The sequence below is a fragment of the Manis javanica genome, chromosome 14 (assembly GCF_040802235.1).
Source record: "Manis javanica isolate MJ-LG chromosome 14, MJ_LKY, whole genome shotgun sequence".
Classification (NCBI taxonomy): domain Eukaryota; kingdom Metazoa; phylum Chordata; class Mammalia; order Pholidota; family Manidae; genus Manis; species Manis javanica.
In genome coordinates, this window is record NC_133169.1 from 82,096,737 (window position 1) to 82,115,669 (window position 18,933).

An 18,933-nucleotide genomic window follows, 5' to 3' on the forward strand; every position below is an offset into this window, starting at 1 on the left:
CGCCCCGCCCCCCGCACTCCGCCGGCGGCGCCTTTGATGTTCGGACCCGCCAGCTCCGGAGCCGTGCAGCCTGGAGCCCGCGCCCCTCGCCCGCAGCCCGCCCAGGCGGAGTCAGCCCGCGCTCCGCCCGCCGCGATCCAGGCTCGGAGGTCCGAACTCCGGACTCGCCGCCTTCCGGGCCGGCTCCGCGCCCCGCACTCCCGCGCCCCGCGCTCCGGCGGGCGGAGCGCACCATGCCGCAGCTGGACTCCGGCGGGGGCGGTGCGGGCGGCGGCGACGACCTGGGCGCCCCCGACGAGCTGCTGGCCTTCCAGGACGAGGGCGAGGAGCAGGACGACAAGAGCCGCGACAGCGCTGCGGGCCCCGAGCGCGACCTGGCCGAGCTCAAGTCGTCGCTAGTCAATGAGTCCGAGGGCGCGGGGGGCCCGGGGCCCGGCGCCGGGACCCGCGGCGAGGCCGAGGTCGGGCCCGAGGTGAGCTCCGGCCCCCGCCCCGTCGCCCCCGGCGTCCCCCCCGCTCGGCCCGCACTGACCCGCCCCGCCCTCCCGCGGTCCCTCAGCGCCGCCGTGCCCCGGGTGCCGAGCCCGACGCCCAGCCTTCCCGGCGCCCCTCATGGCCCCCTCTGGGTCTCCCCGCAGGCTCTCGGGCGGGAACACACTTCGCAGAGACTGTTCCCCGACAAACTTGCAGAGCCTCTGGAGGATGGTGAGTTTCCACAAGGCTCCCCGCCGCCCGCCTCCCCTCCGTGGGAGAGAGGGGCCACCGAAGACAGAAGCGGGCAGAGGGGGTGCCCCCGCTAGCTGCAGCTCGAGGAGGCGGTAAAGCCGGGGGTGGGGGTGGAGTGGGGGGCGGGCTTCCCGGGCGCTGCAGGGCCCGAGTCACTTCCGGTGCCCTGACCTTTATAGGAGTAAACAGACCCCCGCCATCCCCGCCTCCCCTCCTGCCCAGGTGACTGACTAATCCCCTGACTTTGAGGAGAAAGCGTTGTCCAAGGTTGCTTGGCTGGTTGGCGGGGTGGGGGTCACTTAGGGGCCGCCTAAGGGAGGCCTGGACTTGGGGTCCTTCATCAAACCCCTGGTCGGTGGCTTCTCAAGCCACGAGCTTGAAGGGGACCCCTTGGCAATTCTTATTTTTTCTTTGGAGAGCAGACAGCCCTAGCCCGAGCTGCCTGGGCTGGCGCGCCTGACCCAGCTGTGGTTTTTCCAGGCCTGAAGGCCCCAGAGTGCGCCAGCGGCATGTACAAAGACACCGTCTACTCCGCCTTCAATCTGCTCATGCACTACCCACCCGCCTCTGGAGCAGGGCAGCACCCGCAGCCGCAGCCCCCGCTGGTAAGTGGCCCCAGCTGCGCAGCCACCCTGTCCCTGCTACCTCCTTGACCATTTATGTGAGGCATGGGCAAGAAGTGACTTTTGCCTAGAACAAAGTAGATGCATGAGGACTCTGTTCTCCTCTCTTTTCCCATACATAGTCTGCGGACTCTAAACCAGGAGAACCTTGCTGAAGGAAGGAGAACTGCCCTGGGCACCCAGCTTCCCTCTAGCTGTTGGGTTTTGGTTTCTCAGCTTGCCCACAGGCAGGTGCAGGCCCTGTCCTGGTGCTAGGTAATGCTGGGGTGGAGTCTTCTCTGAGAACTTCTGTGCCCAGACCACCTCTCCTGCGAGTGGTGTGCAGAATGTGGTCTGAGCTGTGAGCTTTGCAGTTAGCCTTCTCCCACTAAGTCCTGGGCCTTGGTAGTTGGAGGAATGGGCAGAAAAGTAGGTCCCCATCAGATCTGGTTGTGCAGGAGAAACATGCTCTGCCCACTCTGGCCTTATTGACAACGCATGCACCCTTGCCAGAGAAAGACCCTGAACAGGACGTGTGGAAAGTGGGTTTTTATGAAGCTGACTTGGTCTGAAACACACCAGGAAGGGTTAGCTGAGATATTTAAATCAGTAGTGTCTGTAAGGGGCCTGATAAATGAATTTGCAAATTAACTAAGTTTAAGTTCTCAGTGCTTTGAAAAGATGCCATGATCAGTATGAACCATGCTTTTCTGCCTAGTGGTGCAGACGACCTAGAGTAAGAAGAGCCTGTTCTGAGTGCTTTGGAGCAGGAAGCCTGCACTTAAAAAAAAAAATTCTGATTAGTGTTCAGACAGTCCTGAGTTGGCCCAAGTCAGGGGTGAGATTAGAGTCCCTGTTGTACACAAAAGGTCAGGGGGACTCTGGTGAGCAGGTGTCAGGTACAAATGTGCAGGTGGGAGGCTCAACTGGCTAGTGGCGGGGGTCACCCGGAGGAAGAAGAGTAACTGACAGGCTGTTTCAGATTGGGAATGAGGAGGGTTGGTTCTGAACACTGACACCGAAGCTGGTGGGAAGTGAGAATACCAATTGAGGCTTTTCTCCAGAAACCCAGGATGGAAAACCTGGTAGACGGCTGACTCTAGAAATGAGCTGCTTGCCTTTGGACCCCCATTTCCTCATCTGTAAAAGAAGCATGTTGATTTAGTGGTTTGTATGACTTTGTGCTCTGGAGTGGCTCCTTCTATGAGGTGTTTGTCTCATTCTAAGCCTGTGGGGCAGGGAGCTTGCCCTCTGACCTTGCCGCCTGATGCGGCAGCTCTTCTCAGACAACTCTGCCCTGTAGGAACAGACTCTTAGATACTTTCTGTGCTCCCTGAAAGGGTGAATTTTGGACCAAGTTGATATAACCCACCATTGCCAAACCACCTGCAGGTGAGTAGGTTGGACAGGGCTGGGGTCACTGTGAGAACTATGACCAGACGTTAGGCCTATGTGGTCCTACCAAAGCAGGCTCCCCTTTGGCACCTTGTGATTCCACAGCAATACAGGAAAAAGACTGTGTTTCTGAGTTCCTTTCACAGCGTGGCCAAGTGGTAGGAAAGTGCCCAGAGTGGGAGGGCCTCATGCTCTGTAAGGGTGTGCTGATGGGACCATTTGGTGTCCTTTAGCTCACACTGGTCAGAGGGTAGGCAGCTGGGCGACTCTAGCCGTCAGAACTGGGGGGTGGGGGCAGGCACAGTACCACTCCCCTGGCCTGCATCATTTATTTTTTTCAACTTTAGGATACTTCTCAAGCTACAGCAGATACACTTCTGTGTGTCACCCCTCTCCTGTAAGGGTAAATTCCCTTGTCCCCCCCACCCAGCTGCGGCCTCCCACTGCCTGGGTTCTGGGAACACAGGAGGACAAGGACGGGCTCTGGAGCTGCCTTTCTGTGCCCTGGCAACTGCCACTCAGCAGGGCCATAGAGAAGGACAGAGGCAAGGGCCTAAACTGGGGTGACACTGGGTGAGGACATGCACACAAATATAGAGAAGCCTCATTTAAGCAAACCTGACAGTGACAAATGAACAGCAAGTAAGAGTAGATGCTGTGTTTCCTGAAGAGTTGTGTGGGTCTTTAAAATATGGTTGATTTTTAAAAAGCAAAATTGATTGGCCCCATGTTTTGGGAGTGCATTTATCATGTGATTCCAGTTCATATATCTGGAATCAGAAAATATACTCATAGTGGGTGAGAAGTCCCTTGCGGGGCCCTGAGGAAACACTCCCGTTGGAGGCTTTTTCCAAAACTGTGCTTTCCTGAGCCCGTCTTTAGAGGACAGATGACATATTGCTCAGCCCCTGCCCGTGGACCTTAGAAGTAGGCCCCCCTAGCCCTTCGCCCTCTCGGAGAGATTCCAAGTGGTTAACAGTTGTGCTGAGGAGCTCAAGGCCAGTTGCTTAACGTCCCCAGACAGTGGGGAAAGCCATGCCAGGGACCTCCTCTGCTCGTGTGAGGGTGGAAGGCCCATGTGGCCGCCATGTTGGATACCTCAAAGCAGCCAGACTTGACCCTTGCCAGAGCTATGGGCTGAATGACTACCTCACAGCCAAGTGCCAGGGGGCAGAGGAAGATCTTTTCCAGAAAGCTTACTTCTTTTTGATACTTGGCTTCTTAAACACAGTGTTTTGGGAAGGGGGGATTAGGTCAAAGTTTCTTGCACAGCTGATGTCTGTCAGCCATTGTATGTGGGCTTGCAGTTACTGGCCTAGATCAGTAGCCGTTGCGAGTTTCTGTTTGCTCTGCTCTGAGATTGGAAGGGGAATGGGAGGGGACAGTGACCCGATCCTAGGCCAGACTTTGAGAGGATTCTGGGAAGAGTAAGGCATCATTCCACAGAAAACTCAAACTCTTAGGTGTTTAGGACTAACAGTCTGGTACAAATCCTCATCTGAAAAAGGGTATGAGGCCACATTGCACTTGTGGCCCCTTCTCTGGGCTTCACTTGGAGCCTGGGGCCTGGAAGGCTGCTGAGCCTTCTGCCATTTAGGTGAAATGTCCAGAATAGGTAAATCTATAGAGATAGTAAGTAAATGAGTGAGTCCCTTGCCAGAGACTGAGAGAAGAGGGGAATGGGGAGTGACCACTCATGGGCATAGGGTTTCTTTTTGGGTTGATGAATATGTTCTGAAATTAAATAGTGGTGACCGTTATGTGATCTTGTGAATATACTAAGAGCTGCTGAATTGTATACTTTAAGATGATGAATTTTATGGTATGTGAATTACATCTCAATTAAAAAAAGAAAAACAAGCTGAATCTTTTGGCTCTTGCAGGGACTTGAGGCTCTTTCCCTGTGCCTGACTTGGTTGTCCAGGCAAGCCCCAAGCCAGGGGCTCAGCCATCAGCTTCAGTGTGGCGGGGGCCTAGTTGAGGTAGTGAACTCATGCCGTTGGGCTCACACTCCCTGAGTCCAAGGACTGAGGTCTAAGGAAAGGCCGCGTGAGGGAGCCCTGGGGAGCAGGACATGAGGGTGCAAGCAAGACTGGAGCAAAGGCAGGAAGTGCTGCTGGTACACGGCCAGCCTGTCCAAGGGAGTTCTGCAGAGAGGCACCCACCCAGCCCTCCACGCCCCTCAGCAAGGGAGCAGCGGAGGGTTTAGTGGTGATTGGTCACAGCTCTGGTTGGAGTGAAGCCTGTTAGGAGGGAGCTGGGCACCAGACAGACCAGAACCAGCCTCTGCTTCTGGAAGTGCCTCGCGTAGCACAGGACACCTTTGAACAGACCTGAACCAGGCCCTGGCCGGAGGAATGCTGTCACAAAAGGCCTAACTGGGGTTGTGGGGCAGAGCTGGCCCTGCCTGGGCTGTGGAGAAGCGTCCACTAAAGGTGCAGAGTTGTTCAGCAGGGGGCTGGTAGGCATGTGCTCCTCTCCAAACGTCCCAAATCTCTCACTCTCCCACCCCAAAACCCAAGCCATCGCCGTCCCTCACCAAGATGGCAGTAGCAGCCTCCTCTAGGGTTCCTCTGCCCTGACCTTGGTCCCTACCTGAACCCCTACCCTAACTCCCAATCGAGGCTTCACATAGCAGCCAGACATAAATCAGACCCATCTCTCGCCTGATTCAGCCCTGCAGTGCCTTCCCATTGCTCCTGTAGAAAAGTCCAAACCACTCACCACACACTGGGTTGCCTGGGTGACTGGCCCTCCTTGTCAGCACCATACTCTTCCTCTCTTCCTAAATAGCAGCCACCTCAGTGCCCTGATATGTTTTACAACTGTCAAGTTCTTCCCCACCCCAGGACTTTTGCACTTGTTCCCTCAGTTTGGAATTCTCTTCCCCAGCTCTCCACATAGCTGCCACCTTCTCATTCTTCATGCAAAGCTTAATTCAAATGTCACCTCCTCAGAGAGACCTCCTCTGGCCACCCACAGGGACCCTTCCATCATCCCTCCAGGCCCTGGCTGCCTTGCCTTCCTTGCAGAGTTAGAGTGAGGGGTGGAGGCAGCAGTGCCAGGGAGGCGCCCAGGAAGGCGCCGCTGTGGCCTGGGCTTGGGGGCTTCCTCATGGCCGATCCCTTGTCCCTTGCTGTCCCGGCTCCTCTGGGGCCAGTGGTGGCTCAGTGGTATGCCCCATGTGGGCTCTCATCTGGAGGGCTGTATCTCCACTTTGGGCCTCAGAAGTCTAGGGGTCTGAACCTAGGGCTGGGACTCAGGTGTACAGGCCCCCTCCTTGGTACCCTGCCTCCCCCAGGGAGTCTTGGGAGGGGAAGTGCTATTCCTGAAGCCAGAATGAGAGCCAAGTCACCCACTCCATCCTGAGAATCCCCCACACTACCCCAAAGACTGATTTAAGAGAGAGTCCCCACTCCTAGTCATGTAGAAGCCCTTTATATAGGATGTTAGGGGCTTAGGACCTTTTGTAAGAAAAAAAGGAAAAGACCCACATGGTCCTAACCATACTCAGACCTTTACTCTCATGGTCCCCCCAGCGCACACCCTGCATGTCTTGCCCAGATGTTTCCCCTGGTGTGGGGTGCACATCTGCAGGCCCACAGAGAGTGCTGGGGGATAGCATCATTAGTTGCGTGTCCCCTGTGTGGCTTCTAGTTTGCTCACAGGTTGTTGTCCTCACAGGTGGGAATGGTGTTTTGTACAAACCACTCCTTAGTCTCCATTTTGACTACTGGAGAATAATATTCACAGAGACTGACCGGGTCAAGAGGTAGGAAGGATCATGGCATTTTGCTTCCCTGTGGCCTCAGTTCACTGCAGACTCCTTGCAATGCCTAAGCACAGCCAGTGTGGTGTTTCCTCCTTTTTATTGTTCATTTAATAGGTTCGTGGTGGGCAATGGGACTTAAAAATAATTTTGCCTTTCATCCTTTCCTGACTTGGAAAGTAGTGTGGTACTGGCTGTGGTATTTGGAAAGTCCTCCTCGGCTGCCCCAAGGTGGGACTTTGCTCTCACGGTTCCCCCTTAATGCCTTCCAGGGCCGGGGAAACTCCATGAAGGACGCCCACCCTGCAGTCCTCTGGGGCTGCACTTTTTGGCTGCCTGCCCACTCCCCGTAGCTCAGCAGAGTGCAGGGTCTGACAGAGCACTGGGTTGGTTACCAGGACCTGGGTATTCTTCCCCCAGCCCTACCAGTGTTTCACTGAGCCAGCTTCCACAGCCAGCAAGTGGGGAGATTCATACCAGCTCTGCCCACCTCCCTAGGTGCCCCGAGACCCAGGTGTGAGTGCGGTTGGAGGGGGGGAGGGCTTGCTGGTCCCTGCCAAGGCTGCCAGCTGCCCCTGCCTTCCTGGGCCTCCGGAGGCTACACCCCGACCCCTGCCTCTGCAGGAAGGGAGATTTAACGGAGCTGTGAGAATGGCCTTCAGGAGCACTGGTTTCAAATAGAGTAAGTGCTGAGGTCAGGCTGGATCAGGACAGGCACAGAGCCGCCTGGAGGGCCAAGGGCAGCCTCTGCCTCCCTCTGAACCTCCTTGGGCAGCAATGGGCTCGAAGCCGTGCAGTCATACTCCCACGTGCCTTGGGACTGGCTGCTTCCTGCCTCTGTGTACAAACAAGACTCCGTTGGAGGAAACAGGTGTTTTATCAAGTCACAGGGTCCCCCTCCCCCATGGTACAGTGCACAGGTCCTTGAGTAACAACCCTCTTTCTACAGGTGGAGAAATAAGGTCTCAGGGAAGGGACTCGTGGAGGGGGAAGGTATTGAGTCTGCAAGATAAACGCCACATGTGCCACTCCTTGGCTGAGTGGCCCTGGGTAAGGTACTTAGCCCTTCTGGGCCTTAGTTTCCTCATCTGAAAGGAGGGTGATGAGGGTTCCTACTTCCTGGGGTCACCGTGGAATGGAACAAGGTAGTGTATGTGGAGTTTCTGGCACATACTAGGTGCTTTATGAGTGGAAGCACTGTGTGTGAACGGCCCTTGTAAAGGACGCTGCCCCGGGTAGGTGGGGTCCTCCCGAAGCTGAGGCCGGAGGGCCTTGGGCCCTCGGCTGGTCCACCACGTAGTACCTGCTATATCCAGGGTCCCAGTCCAAATCCCTACCAGCATTTTCTGAGCTGCCTGTACTTGACCTTGGCTCGGTTAAAGGGGCAGCTCGCTCTGCCCTCTCAGGGCTCAGTCCTAGCAAGACAAAGAGACACTCTTAAGGGCCCAGAGTCAGCTTTGAGGTTCTTCCCAAGTTGGATGAAGGGCACTGAGCAGAGAAAGAGGCCAATGGGGGACGCCAAGGAAGTTTCCTGAGTGGGCAGGGTGTGGCTGGCCCAGAATGTGCGCAGGTGAAGTGGGAGAGTACTCTGGGTGGGGGTGGGGGGCAGCCGGGGACCTGGGGAGTGGTCAGCATGGAGGGCCCAGCACATGACCTTGGAGCGCAGGCAGCACTGGCAGCACAAAGAGCAGGGTGGTGCCCACCAGCAGATGGTTTGGACTGGCCATGGAGGGCGGAGAGCAGAGCTGGCAGCTGGGGCAGGGTGGACACTGGGAGGCATAGGGAGTGGTTGGGAGGAGGGCGGAGGGAGGGGCTGGGCTTTGTGCAGGGAGACCCGAGCATGCTGGCACGTGCCTGAGGTGAAAGTTCCCGTTTGGGGGTTATTTTATTTTACTCAGTCTCTCTCTAGAGTCATGAGTCCTGGCTCTTGGCCCCTTGTTCACTGTGGGGAACTGAACCCCAGAGGTGAGGCCCCTCGGCTCAGGGGTGATGTGGCCAGGGCGTGGAGAGGGCTTCTCATCAGCGTTGTCTCCAGTAGGACTCTGAGGCCCCAGAGAACTGAGGACGTCCTCAGCTTCTTCCTTCAGGCAGTTTGCTGCCTTGCTCTCAGACCTATGATGCTTGGGGTTTGGGCCTGGGTGCGCCTCCCTCCCTTGAAAAGGTGTGACCCACATCGGTGTTGCATGTGTAAAGTCTGTGAGCTGCAACCCTAGTGGGTTTGTCCTGTCAGAGGCTTTAGCCTTTTCTGGCCCTGCGGGAACATGGGGCTCCCTGGGATCAGCCCCCTGGTGGGTGGGGGACCTGCTCGGCGGGCCTGGGCCTGGGGCGGGGCTGGATGGGCATGAGTCTGGCCTACGCCTGTAGGGACGCTGCCTGCGTAGCCTGTCCCACCCATGGAGACTGCCTGTCTGGGCTGTGCCAGAGACACGGCTTTGGGGCCCAGGGGAGACATGTGGCACGCAGCCTTCATGCCATGGCCAGCTCCACAGCCAGGGCTCCTTGCAGACTAGAGGAAGTAGACGCTCTGCCAGAAAGGCTTTCCCCTGTCCACCTCGCCCCTCCCAGTGAAACAACCAAGTCTTTCTCCAAGGAGAGTTGCCTGGGCCCCACACTATCTGCTTCCAAATGCTGAGTGTGTGGCTGAGGCTGCAGGCATGGATGGGCAGGACATGGCCCCAGGGAACGGTGGGCCTTGGGGGGGTTGCATGGTTAGAGCTGCCCCACCTTACTGTCTGTGGGCTGGCCTAGCCGGGGGTGGCAAATCTGGGCAGAGGCTGTGATGGGCAAGGAAGCCAGGGGTCCAGGGCCACCTCCACCCATGGCTGTATGACCTAAACAAATCTGTTAACATCCCTAGGTCTCAAGTTGCCTCCTCTAAAATGGGGTTGGGATCCCTAGCCACAGAGGATTTCTGAGGTTCAGTTAAGTGTTGGCTGGAGAGGCCTGCTGCTTGGGTGGGCCTCCGGTGGGCTTACTGGGCATTGCAGACTGTTTCAGGGCCAGCCTCCCTGTGAGACCAGAAGGGACTGTGGGAAGGGAAGGACAGGTGACAGGAGTCCAGGCTGAGGGTATTCTGACTAACTCTGACCTGGCTCTGGTGGCAGCAGGCCCAGCCTCCCGGTCTGCTGGGCCGCCATCTGAAACGCATTACTGATGCTTTGTAAACTCCACATCATTCGGCCACATGAAAGCCTAAGATCTAAAAATAGCCACTCCCAGAGGACGCCCGCATTGGTGGGACTCAGCTGACCTCTGCATGCACACCCACCACCAAGCCACCTCCCTTGCCAGGGAGCCCCAACTGGCAGGGCCGCACCCACCCACCCTCCCAACATAGGCAGCCACTGCCTGGGGCCCCTTTATCTAGGCACAGATCTCATCCAGCTGGTCAAAGCTTCAGGCTTCAAGGCCTTACCCAGGGCAGAATGTCTGAAGGAGGCAGGAGGCAGCTGCGGGCATATCAGTGGCCCCAGGACTCCTGCCCCAGCCCTGTACATGCCTGGGCTATCTGGAGAGCCAGTAGAACCATCTTACAGATGAGGATACCGGGTCTGTGGAGAGAGAGTTGTGGAAGGGGGACTTGGCCACTGTCAGATGGTGGGCAGGAGGGCCACTGGCTGGTGTTGAGGACGGGGCCTGCCTGGGACCCCGTGGTGTTGGTGGAGAGCGTGTCCCACCAGGAAGGCAGGGCAGCTGTACAGCTCTGGGCTGCTAGGGTTGACTCTTTGCCCTGCTTTCTGTGAGTCCCCTCTCCCTATGGTCTCTATGACCAACTGTAAACCACTATTTTCCCTAAAAATAAACATGCTTATGGGATTGGGAGAAGCTTTGTAGCTATCAAAGGAAATAATAGGGTGTTTAAGAAAATTACATTGCATTTTAAATAACCAGCATGAGAGTCATTAAGTTCGAAGTTTCATTCAAATCAGATGGCTCTGTGGCTAGCCCAGTGGCCAAGCAGACAGAGGGTGGGTGGGCCTTGGGGACGCTGAGCAGTAGCCTGAGAACTCTGCAGCAGCGAGGCGTCTGCAGGGCACAGCTGGAGGCGAGGGGTGGCAGTCACTGACTATGCCAGGCTGGGCGGCCGCCCTAGAGCTTGCTGGCAGGCTTTGAAGCAGTGTGCAGCCTGGAGCCACCCAGCTGTGGTGGGCAACCCCAAGGGTGGGGCTGGGGATGACCACAGTCCACAGGGAGTGGGGACAGATGAAGCTGGGATTGCCAAGGCCACAAGGGCTGATGGCTGTGTTGAGGTGGGGGTTTCAGGGATGGTGGTTTGGATCTGAAAGGGCTGGAGAGGATCTACAGGACCAGGGCCGTGCCTTTTGTCTTCACTGCTGGATCTCAGTGCCCCGGTACAGGGCATGGCACACAATGAGCAGTTGGTGGAAGAGTCACAGGCTACTACAATTGGGCATGTGTCGAGGACTTCCAAATGCCAGGCTTGTGATTTGGGATCTTAATTCCAAATCACGGTCCTTACAAGAAGCTGAGAAAGTATACTACTGTTGCTCTCATTTCACAGATGGAGAAACTGAGGCCCAGAGTGGTTAAGAATGTGCTGCTGTCTGGCAGTCAAGGCTTGGACTCAGGTCTGTCTTATCCCAAAGCCCGTGCTCCTCGCTGCTCTGCCTCCTTGGTTTCCAGTGCGCGGAGCTGGGGCACTGCAGTCCTCGAGCTGAGTGTTCCCCACTCTTGCTGGCATCACGAGATGCAACCAGCTGGATTCTCTGGCCCCAAGGAAGGGGCCCACATTGCCCCTCCTGGGCGTGAGCTCACAGCTAAGGGCCTGGGTCAGACCTAGACCCTTTCCTCCCTGGATGCCTGGCAAGGTTAGGGCCCCAGGGCCAAACGGGTTGGAGGCAGGAGCCCAGGAAGTCAGGGCTTCCAGAATAAATGTTATCTAGAAAAGTGTTAATAAATGACATTTAAGATGGAATCAGTTTGATGTAAGATGCAAGGATATTTAAGATCTGTCTGTAGATCTCTTCCTCTCTGTAAGTTTGGGGCCTGCCTGCCCTTAGCTGGAGCTCGTGCCGCACCTCTCTGGGCTAGGTGCTCTCCTCACTGTGGTCCAGGGTTGGAGTAGAGGGTTTCCTTGGCCCTGAGTCACTGGGAATGGGTGGACTAAGGAAGCTGAGGCCGTGCCTCCCCCATGGGAAAGCTGCTTGGGAACGGGAGGCACCTGCCGGCCCTGCTGGGACACTTTGAGAGCAGTCTTTCCTTCTACCACTGCCCTCCTTTGCCTCCAGCCCCTGGCTCGGTCCTTGACGGCCAGTCAGGAGCTCGGCAGTGTGGCCCAGGAGCAATCAGGCAGCAGTCCAAAGGAAATCGGGGGTAGGCAGCCCTGGCCTGGCCTAAAAGCTGGCTTTCCCGAAGAGCCTTGATCTAGGGATATGCTTGCTTTTGTTTTTTGTGTTTTTTTTAAATTTTATTTTGTCCTTCACTAATTAAAATAATACAGACACAAATATTAACTCTTAATCGTCACATTAACCCCATGAGATAAGGACACGGTACAGACAGGGGACCTGAGGCATGGGAGTGTACTGCACCTGGTAAGTGCTGGAGGAGGATTTGAACCTGGCACCTACTCCTGCGTTCCCTGCCCTTACCTTGTAGGCAGCACATCTGTCCACGCATTTTTGAGAAAATAGTTTTATGGCTACAGCTGGGTCCCCTTGACTCCCCCCGTCCCATCCCTCCCCACCCCCCAGGAATTTTGCATTTTGCCTTCTCCCCTGAATTTTTATACTGTTACACCCAGGTGTGTATCTGAAAGAACTGTTTGGTGTGGCTTTTGGAACCCTCTAACTCAGCCTCACTGGGGGCTTGGCCTCCAGAGGGGCCTTGCGGCAGTGGGAGCTCCTGCTTGCCCCGGGTATGGGGGCTGAAGCCTCCAGCTGCTCCTTGCCAGTCCTTGCCTTGCTTCCCTTTGGATAAACGACTGGACTGGGTCCAGGCAAAGCCCCAAGGGCCTTGATTGGCAGTAACTGCAAGGGTTAGACCTGAGTGAACTTCCTGATGTGGCCCAGGGCAGAACTGTCCCGGGGGCTGATACAGGCTGTAGAGCAGACCAGGTAACTCAGATCCATCTTGTCTTTGCTTCTGAAATCTGTCTGGAATTAATTGAACAGGAATGCAGTGCTGAAGCTGCAGGTGAGATCTCCAGGTGTCCTCTCCCACCCTTGAGCCACTGCTGACCATTAGCCTCCTAAGTTCTGCCTTTCTGGGCCCTGCCTGGGCTCTGCCAGCTCTTGCTTCTAGGCAGCATGCTCACTCTTGTAGACAAGCCCTGCGAGAACCACCCTTCTGTCAGTGGCTCCCTGCAGGTCGGAGGGGGGCACAGGCCAGACTCTGGGATGGCCTCTCCCATTTCCTTTAGTCATTTACAACTGAGGACCAAAATCACCTGCTAAGAGGACAGCGTGAAGGCGCCCTTCGCATAGGACTAGGTGAAGGTCACAGACATGCTGCTGATCAGTTTGTTCCAAGAATGGTTCTTATTGGGGTGTTACTGGCAAAACCCACAATCCCAGGTCCCTGGTAGGCTGGAAGTCTCAGTGAGGAGACCCAGCATGGGGAGGGGGGAGTCTGGGAAGCATGTGGCTCTTAGGCCTAACACGTGTGGTCTTCGTGCTGGCCCATTACTAGCTGGTCCGTGAGGCCTGTCACTGAGTGGCAAGGCTGTCTTGTCTGGCCAGGAATTCCAAAGGGCTGGATTCAAATCCAGATTTGCATTACTTGTTGAGAGGCCTTGGGCTGGCTAAACCTCTAGGGGCTTCTCTTTCCTCATCTGCAGAATCTGGACACAGTCACAGACTGGTGGAATTCCCATGGGGGCAGAACTCTGCAGGGTGCTTAGGCACACAGTAGGCTGTTACTGATCGGGGCTGCCGTCACTAAATCTGTACCTCTGCCATTTTCTTCCTTCCTTTCTTACAAAGCCTTTTTTCACTTTGTTCTCGGAGGAACTAAACCTCTGAACTCATCAAATGCCTCCTTCCCCAGAGCCTTGCTTTCCCTACTGAGCCCTGAGGTCGTGTCCTGGCCTGTCTCAGCCCATGGTTGCTCCTGGTGGCTGGGCACTGAGGAGCTGGGTGACAGCTGCCTGGGCAGCGAAGGTAGGATGCCCAGCCCCAGGGCTGCCACAGAGGCCCCAAACGGTGTGTTGGTAGCATCAACTAGCAGCTCGGGTGCAGTACCTCCCGGAAGCTTACATTTTCCTCTAAAAACATCCTGTCCTGAGGGGCGTTCACCTCAAAGAGGAGGAAGGAAAACACAAGTAAACGATTACACAGAAACCACTGGAGGCCTGGGCCAGGCCACTCAGCTCAGTGAGGTTCAGCTAGCTCTGTGGGTGCCTCAAGGCCAGGTTGAGTCTGAGCAGACTTGTGGTTTTCCAGGCTACATGCAGGGGCTCCAGCCCTACCTCTGCTGTGGCAGGGCCCTGGTATCTGATGTTGAGGCCAGGCAGCTGGTAGACTGGCCACATGCACCTGACAGGACTCTGCAGCCATGGCAACAGCCCTCTGCTGGCAAGTGGGACTGAAGCCTCTTGGTCCACGAAGGTGTGGCCCAGCCAGTTCGGCAGGCCACACAGCCACAGCTCCATGCTCTGCGGTGGGCGTCTGGCACAAGGCGTCCAGCACCCTGTGGGCGGGAGCTTGCAGGCCATCCTCTGGAGAGCACCATGTCCTGGGCAGCAGGGCCCAGAGCAGGGGCTAGGGATAAAAGGACATGAGCCTAGCTGGGGTGTACTTGCAGAGATGGGGGTCTATGGGAGCCCACAAATCAAGGCCCGGTTGATGTGCAGGAGTCATTTTTGGAAGATCTCGGGGGGCCTGCTTCCTTTTGGGAAGTTCATTCTCATGGTCCCGGGCCTTGAGGGAGCTTCCCACTTAGCAACCGACCAGACTCCTTGGCACTTAAGCACCACTGGTGCTGGACAGTGGACCCCCAGCTCCCAACATAGGTGTCTGGGGGAGCTGTGAGCTGTTGGTGGGCCCTTCTGCTGGGAGAAGTCGGCCCGTGCTGGAGGAGCCGATCAAGGCCGGAGTGGAGACTCGGGGGAAGGCCCTGGCTGGAGCCTGGCTCCTGGTGATGCCAGAGTGAGAACTGGAGGGGGCCTTTGGAGGAGGGCCACTGGGGTTGGCCAGGGGAGCTGAGACCCACCTGCACTGTGATTCCTAGGCTGTGGGCTCTGGCATGGGCCCAGGGATCTGTCCAGAGGAAGCAGTACTTTTTCTTAGCCCTGGTTTTGACTCTCCGGTCTTTTGGACTCCCAAAGTATAGCAGGTGGGAAAAGATGGGGATAGGAGGAGGTACAGAATCTCGGGTACCAGTCAGGATATCCCTCCCTCTAGGCAGTTGCCCTAGCCCCCCGTGTGCTGCTGTGACTCTGTGCCCTGCCCCAGCCAGGGTGCTCTGTCCAGTGCTGCCACACTCCCCCTAAACACTGACTTACACCAGGCCCCGCCCCACCCACCTGCATTGCTAGCGACCCAACTTTGAGGGCTCAGCTTTAATTCACATAATGGAAACAGTGCAGGGTACAATCTCAGACCTCAGGGAGGGCATGAAGACAGACAGAGGACACGGTGCAGTGGGGTCAGTGCTGCGGTCAGCAGGCCATAGCAGGGACCGCTCTCAGACAGGGAGGGTAGGAAAGGCTTCCAGGAGGAAGTCTCATGTCTGATTTGGCCTGAGAGAGACGGATGCGAATTGGCCGAGCCGAGTAGAGGGAGAATTCTCTGGGCAGAGAGAACAACACGACATGATCCTTGGGGCCAGCTGCCCTCAGTGGCTGGAGCACAGTGAGAGGAGAGGGAACAGGAGAATGTGGCAATATGGCATCACTGAAGATCCTGAGAGCCCAAGAGGGGCCCCCTGCACTGACTTCATGAAGGACTGTGTGACTACAGGCAACTTTCTCAACCTCACTGAACCTCACTTTACACTCGTGTAAAATGGAAAGGACAATACCTTTCTCACGTTGTCACATGCGGCATTTAAAGTATTTGGTTGCACCTCTGTGCATTTGGTGGACAGAACACTTCAGTGTCTCAGTAGCTTACCTGTCTGTCTAGTCTACTTTTGCCCTAGAAAGAGCATGAGGCTCGTGCAGGTCTGCCACTCCTTCTGTGGGCTCATCCCCAAGGGCCTCTCCCCAGCTTCGGAGCAGGCATTGGGAACAACCCCAGGAGCCATGGGGCATGCAGAGGTTCCGGGGCACTAGGGATTCCAGAGGCCTTCATTCAACAAGTCAGTGACCATGCCCAGCACAGAGCCTGGTGAGGCATAGATGACCAACAAGCCAATTCTGCCCTCCCAGACCCCCAGGCCAACCTCTGCACCAAGTAGGCATCTCCATCTGCTGGGCTGGGGGAGCCCCACCCAGGTCGGCCCTTCCAAAGAAGTGACCCTTAGACTGAGGTCAGGAGGAGAAGCCAGGCTGGCAAAGAACAGGAAGAAGAATGGAAAGTTGTGAGGGGAGGGAGGAAGGATGGGCAAAGGCGCTGTAGCAAAGACGAGCTGGGCACCTGGGCAGCAGGGGAGCAGAGCAGGCCCACATGGCTGTGCAAAGGCGAGCAGGGCAGATGCAGGTTAGGGGCCTGGGGCTGTGTCCCACTGTTGTCATCAGGCAGAGGTCCTCATCCCAGGGGCCTTAAAATATTGGAGCATTTTTAGGGTCGGGCAAGCACTGGCTTGGGTACCGACCACATAGGCTGGACAAGGGAGCGAGACTGGGTTTAGGACTGGGACTCCCTGTCTCCCCTGATCACCCTTTTCCTGTCCATTGCTACCCTAGGGCCTTTGCAATACAGTGAGTGGGATCCCAGCTTTGCTGCTTCTAGCTGTGTCACCGTGGGCCAGCTCCATAGCCTCTGAGAGCCTCGGCTTCCTCACCTATTATGTGGGGATAATAATTGCACCAGTACCATAGGTGTGTTTGAGGAGTATACTGTCTGAACCGCGAGGTACTCAGAACCATGCTGAGCTCATGGACAACACTCAGCTGTCATTAGCAGGTGCTGTTCTTATGGCCTGAAACACTCTGTTGCCTGGCATGTCGTAGGAGCTCAGGAAATGCATCCTGATTGAATGTCTGCCGGCAGTGATCAGCTGAGAATCCTAGTGTGTGTATGCGCGTGTGTGCGGGATGGGGGGTGCTTCTCCAGGCACGGTCCTCTGCCATGGGGTCCTCTGCCACGGGGAGGCCTTGGGAGGGCCTGGTCAGGCACCACACACACCACACCCTCAGGCTTGAGGCTGGAGGAAGCAGCAACTTTCTTCGCTGGGAAAGTGTTGTGGGGCTCAAGCATTCGGGGGTTTTCAGAGTCAACCGTCAGAGGCGAGGGAGTTTCTCTGCTGGCGGTGGCGAGGGCCGCCAGGGCGCACACAGCCTGTGAGCAGACCGCTGCGGTCTGCAGGGAAAATGCCGACTGTGTTTATTTTCACCTGAGCCTGCAGGAAGCGGGGGGCAAGGGGGAGGGGGCAGCCTTGAGGCCCAAGCTCGCTTCAGAGCAGAGGAGACCTCCCTCAGGAGTCCCTATTTCCACCTCGTCCTGCCCAGCCCTGCCCTGCCCTTGGGCCCCTTCCTGGCCCCAGCCTGCTCAACAAGAGGAAAGCGTGCTGGGGCACCAAGGGAGGAACTTCCAGCCATGGGCACTGAGAATATCCCAGAGGGATGAGGCCCACCTTGCAGTGGGTGGGGAGGAGCCGCCAGAGCGGTGCAGTAGCAGGAAGAACCGCTCTGCCGAGACCAGCCCTGGGCGCTCAGAGTGCTGGACCTGCAGCGGAGGGCTGCCGTCCGGAGGGGGCTGGGGAAGGGACTGCAGGCCAAGACAAGAGCAGGGGTCCTGCAGTGTCCTGGGAGGGGGAGGGTGGACTGCTGTGGGGTTAGGTACCCCACCATGCTGTGAGCACTACTAGTCCCCAGCTCTGTGCCTGGCACTCTGCCCTCAAAGGTAAGAGATGAGGTGGTGCCATTGAGTTGCCCAGGGCCTGGTGGGGACAATCAGCCTAGGCCTACCTCCTTCCCTTGGAGGTTGAGTCTGAGAGAGCAGGCAGGTGTCCGGGGCAGCCTGGCCCTGGGACAGCCCTGTGCTGGGGCTGTGGAGCGTGATGTTCTTCTGGCTGAGGGGGACGTGGGGCGCTGGGCCCTGTGCCAGATGGTCCCCCTGGCTGCCACCATAAGGCATGGAGAGAGCTGGGGAATGAGGCTGAGAGGCAGTGTTCATCAACGTGGGAAGGACTGGCCAGCCCTCAGTACCCTGCCCTGGAACCCCGGCCACCCCAGGGCTCCAGCTGCCGGCACGTTCTTTGTCCCACCCCTGCCCACCTGGTACCTCTCTTGTGTTTGGTTGCAGACTCCTATTTAATGAGGCTTTTCCCCAGTTCCCAGGGAAGGCTGCTGGACAGAATGAGCCCTCTGTCCACCAGGCAGTGCCCCCCACCCCACCCCTGACACACATACATACCAGGCCAGAGACTGTAGGCCAAACTGGAGTCTGAGATTTCCTAGGCCTGGCTTGAACTGTGCTGCCACCTGTGGCTTAACCAGCCTTACGTGGGCTGTGGGGGGCAGGGTGTCGGCTCTAGCCTCCCCTCAGGCGGGGGGGCGGGGTGTCGGCTCTAGCCTCCCCTCAGGCGGGGAGGGCTCTCCTGGGCTTCCTGATCAAAGTTAACCCTCCCTAGGGAGGTGGTTTGCTGAGAAAGCTGCTATGGAGCCACTCTCTTACTGCCGTGGAACAGACACCGCCACCCCACCCTTCCCACCGCAGGGGTGGAGTGGGACTCGGGCACTGCTTTCTAGAGCTGACCTCAGCCTCTGTTCCTAAGACTTCCTAGGGTCAGAGCTGTCTACTCTGCCAGTCATTACATTATGGTCCTGAGTGCCAAAAAACCAGAGCCAAGGCTGGCTGATAGCTCCTTTCCCAAAGCAGGAGCTTAGACCGGAAAGCCTCTTGGTCTGGAGGGACGTGGGGAGGGTGTTCATTCCACCTGCCTCGTCAGAGCTGCAGACTTTTGCTGCCCATAGGTGTCCTTTCACCAGGGCCCCAGGTTCCGAGGGAGTGGCGGACCTGAGAGCTCCGTCTCCCTGCCTGCCACAAGGCCCAGTCAGGACTGATGCTGTCTGGCTACCGCTGTCCTGGGAACCTGTTGGGATACAAAGGCCCCAGGGGTCTCCAGGAAGCTTCCCACATTCACTGGCTCTTCGCTTCTGCTCCCAAAAATTCTAGGATAAACCAGGATTTTTACATCTGTGATCATTGAGGTAGATAGGCAGGGCTGATGTTCTCATCCCGTTTTGCAAGGGGCAAACTGGCCCAGGATCCTACAGTGCAAAGGCCGATGAAAAGGTCAGCCAGCCCAGGGCTACGCTTCCCAACCCTCCACACATCATGGCACACTTACAAGTATCAGTGGAGTAAGGAGAGG

At 57.0% G+C, this 18,933-nt stretch overlaps 1 protein-coding gene across 8 annotated transcripts in view; it reads left to right on the forward strand.

The window, feature by feature from the left end:
• Positions 1-29: 29 nt before the first annotated feature.
• The window catches only part of TCF7 (transcription factor 7), a 32,394-nt gene continuing 13,490 nt past the window's right edge, over positions 30-18,933 (forward strand). For all 8 annotated transcript variants that reach the window (XM_037016238.2, XM_037016235.2, XM_037016241.2 and 5 more), the window contains exons 1-3: positions 30-473; positions 639-705; positions 1,207-1,331. In XM_037016238.2, the coding sequence (XP_036872133.2) occupies positions 234-473; positions 639-705; positions 1,207-1,331 (432 nt within the window). In that variant the 5' untranslated portion in view covers positions 30-233. The remainder of the gene's footprint in view (positions 474-638; positions 706-1,206; positions 1,332-18,933) is intronic.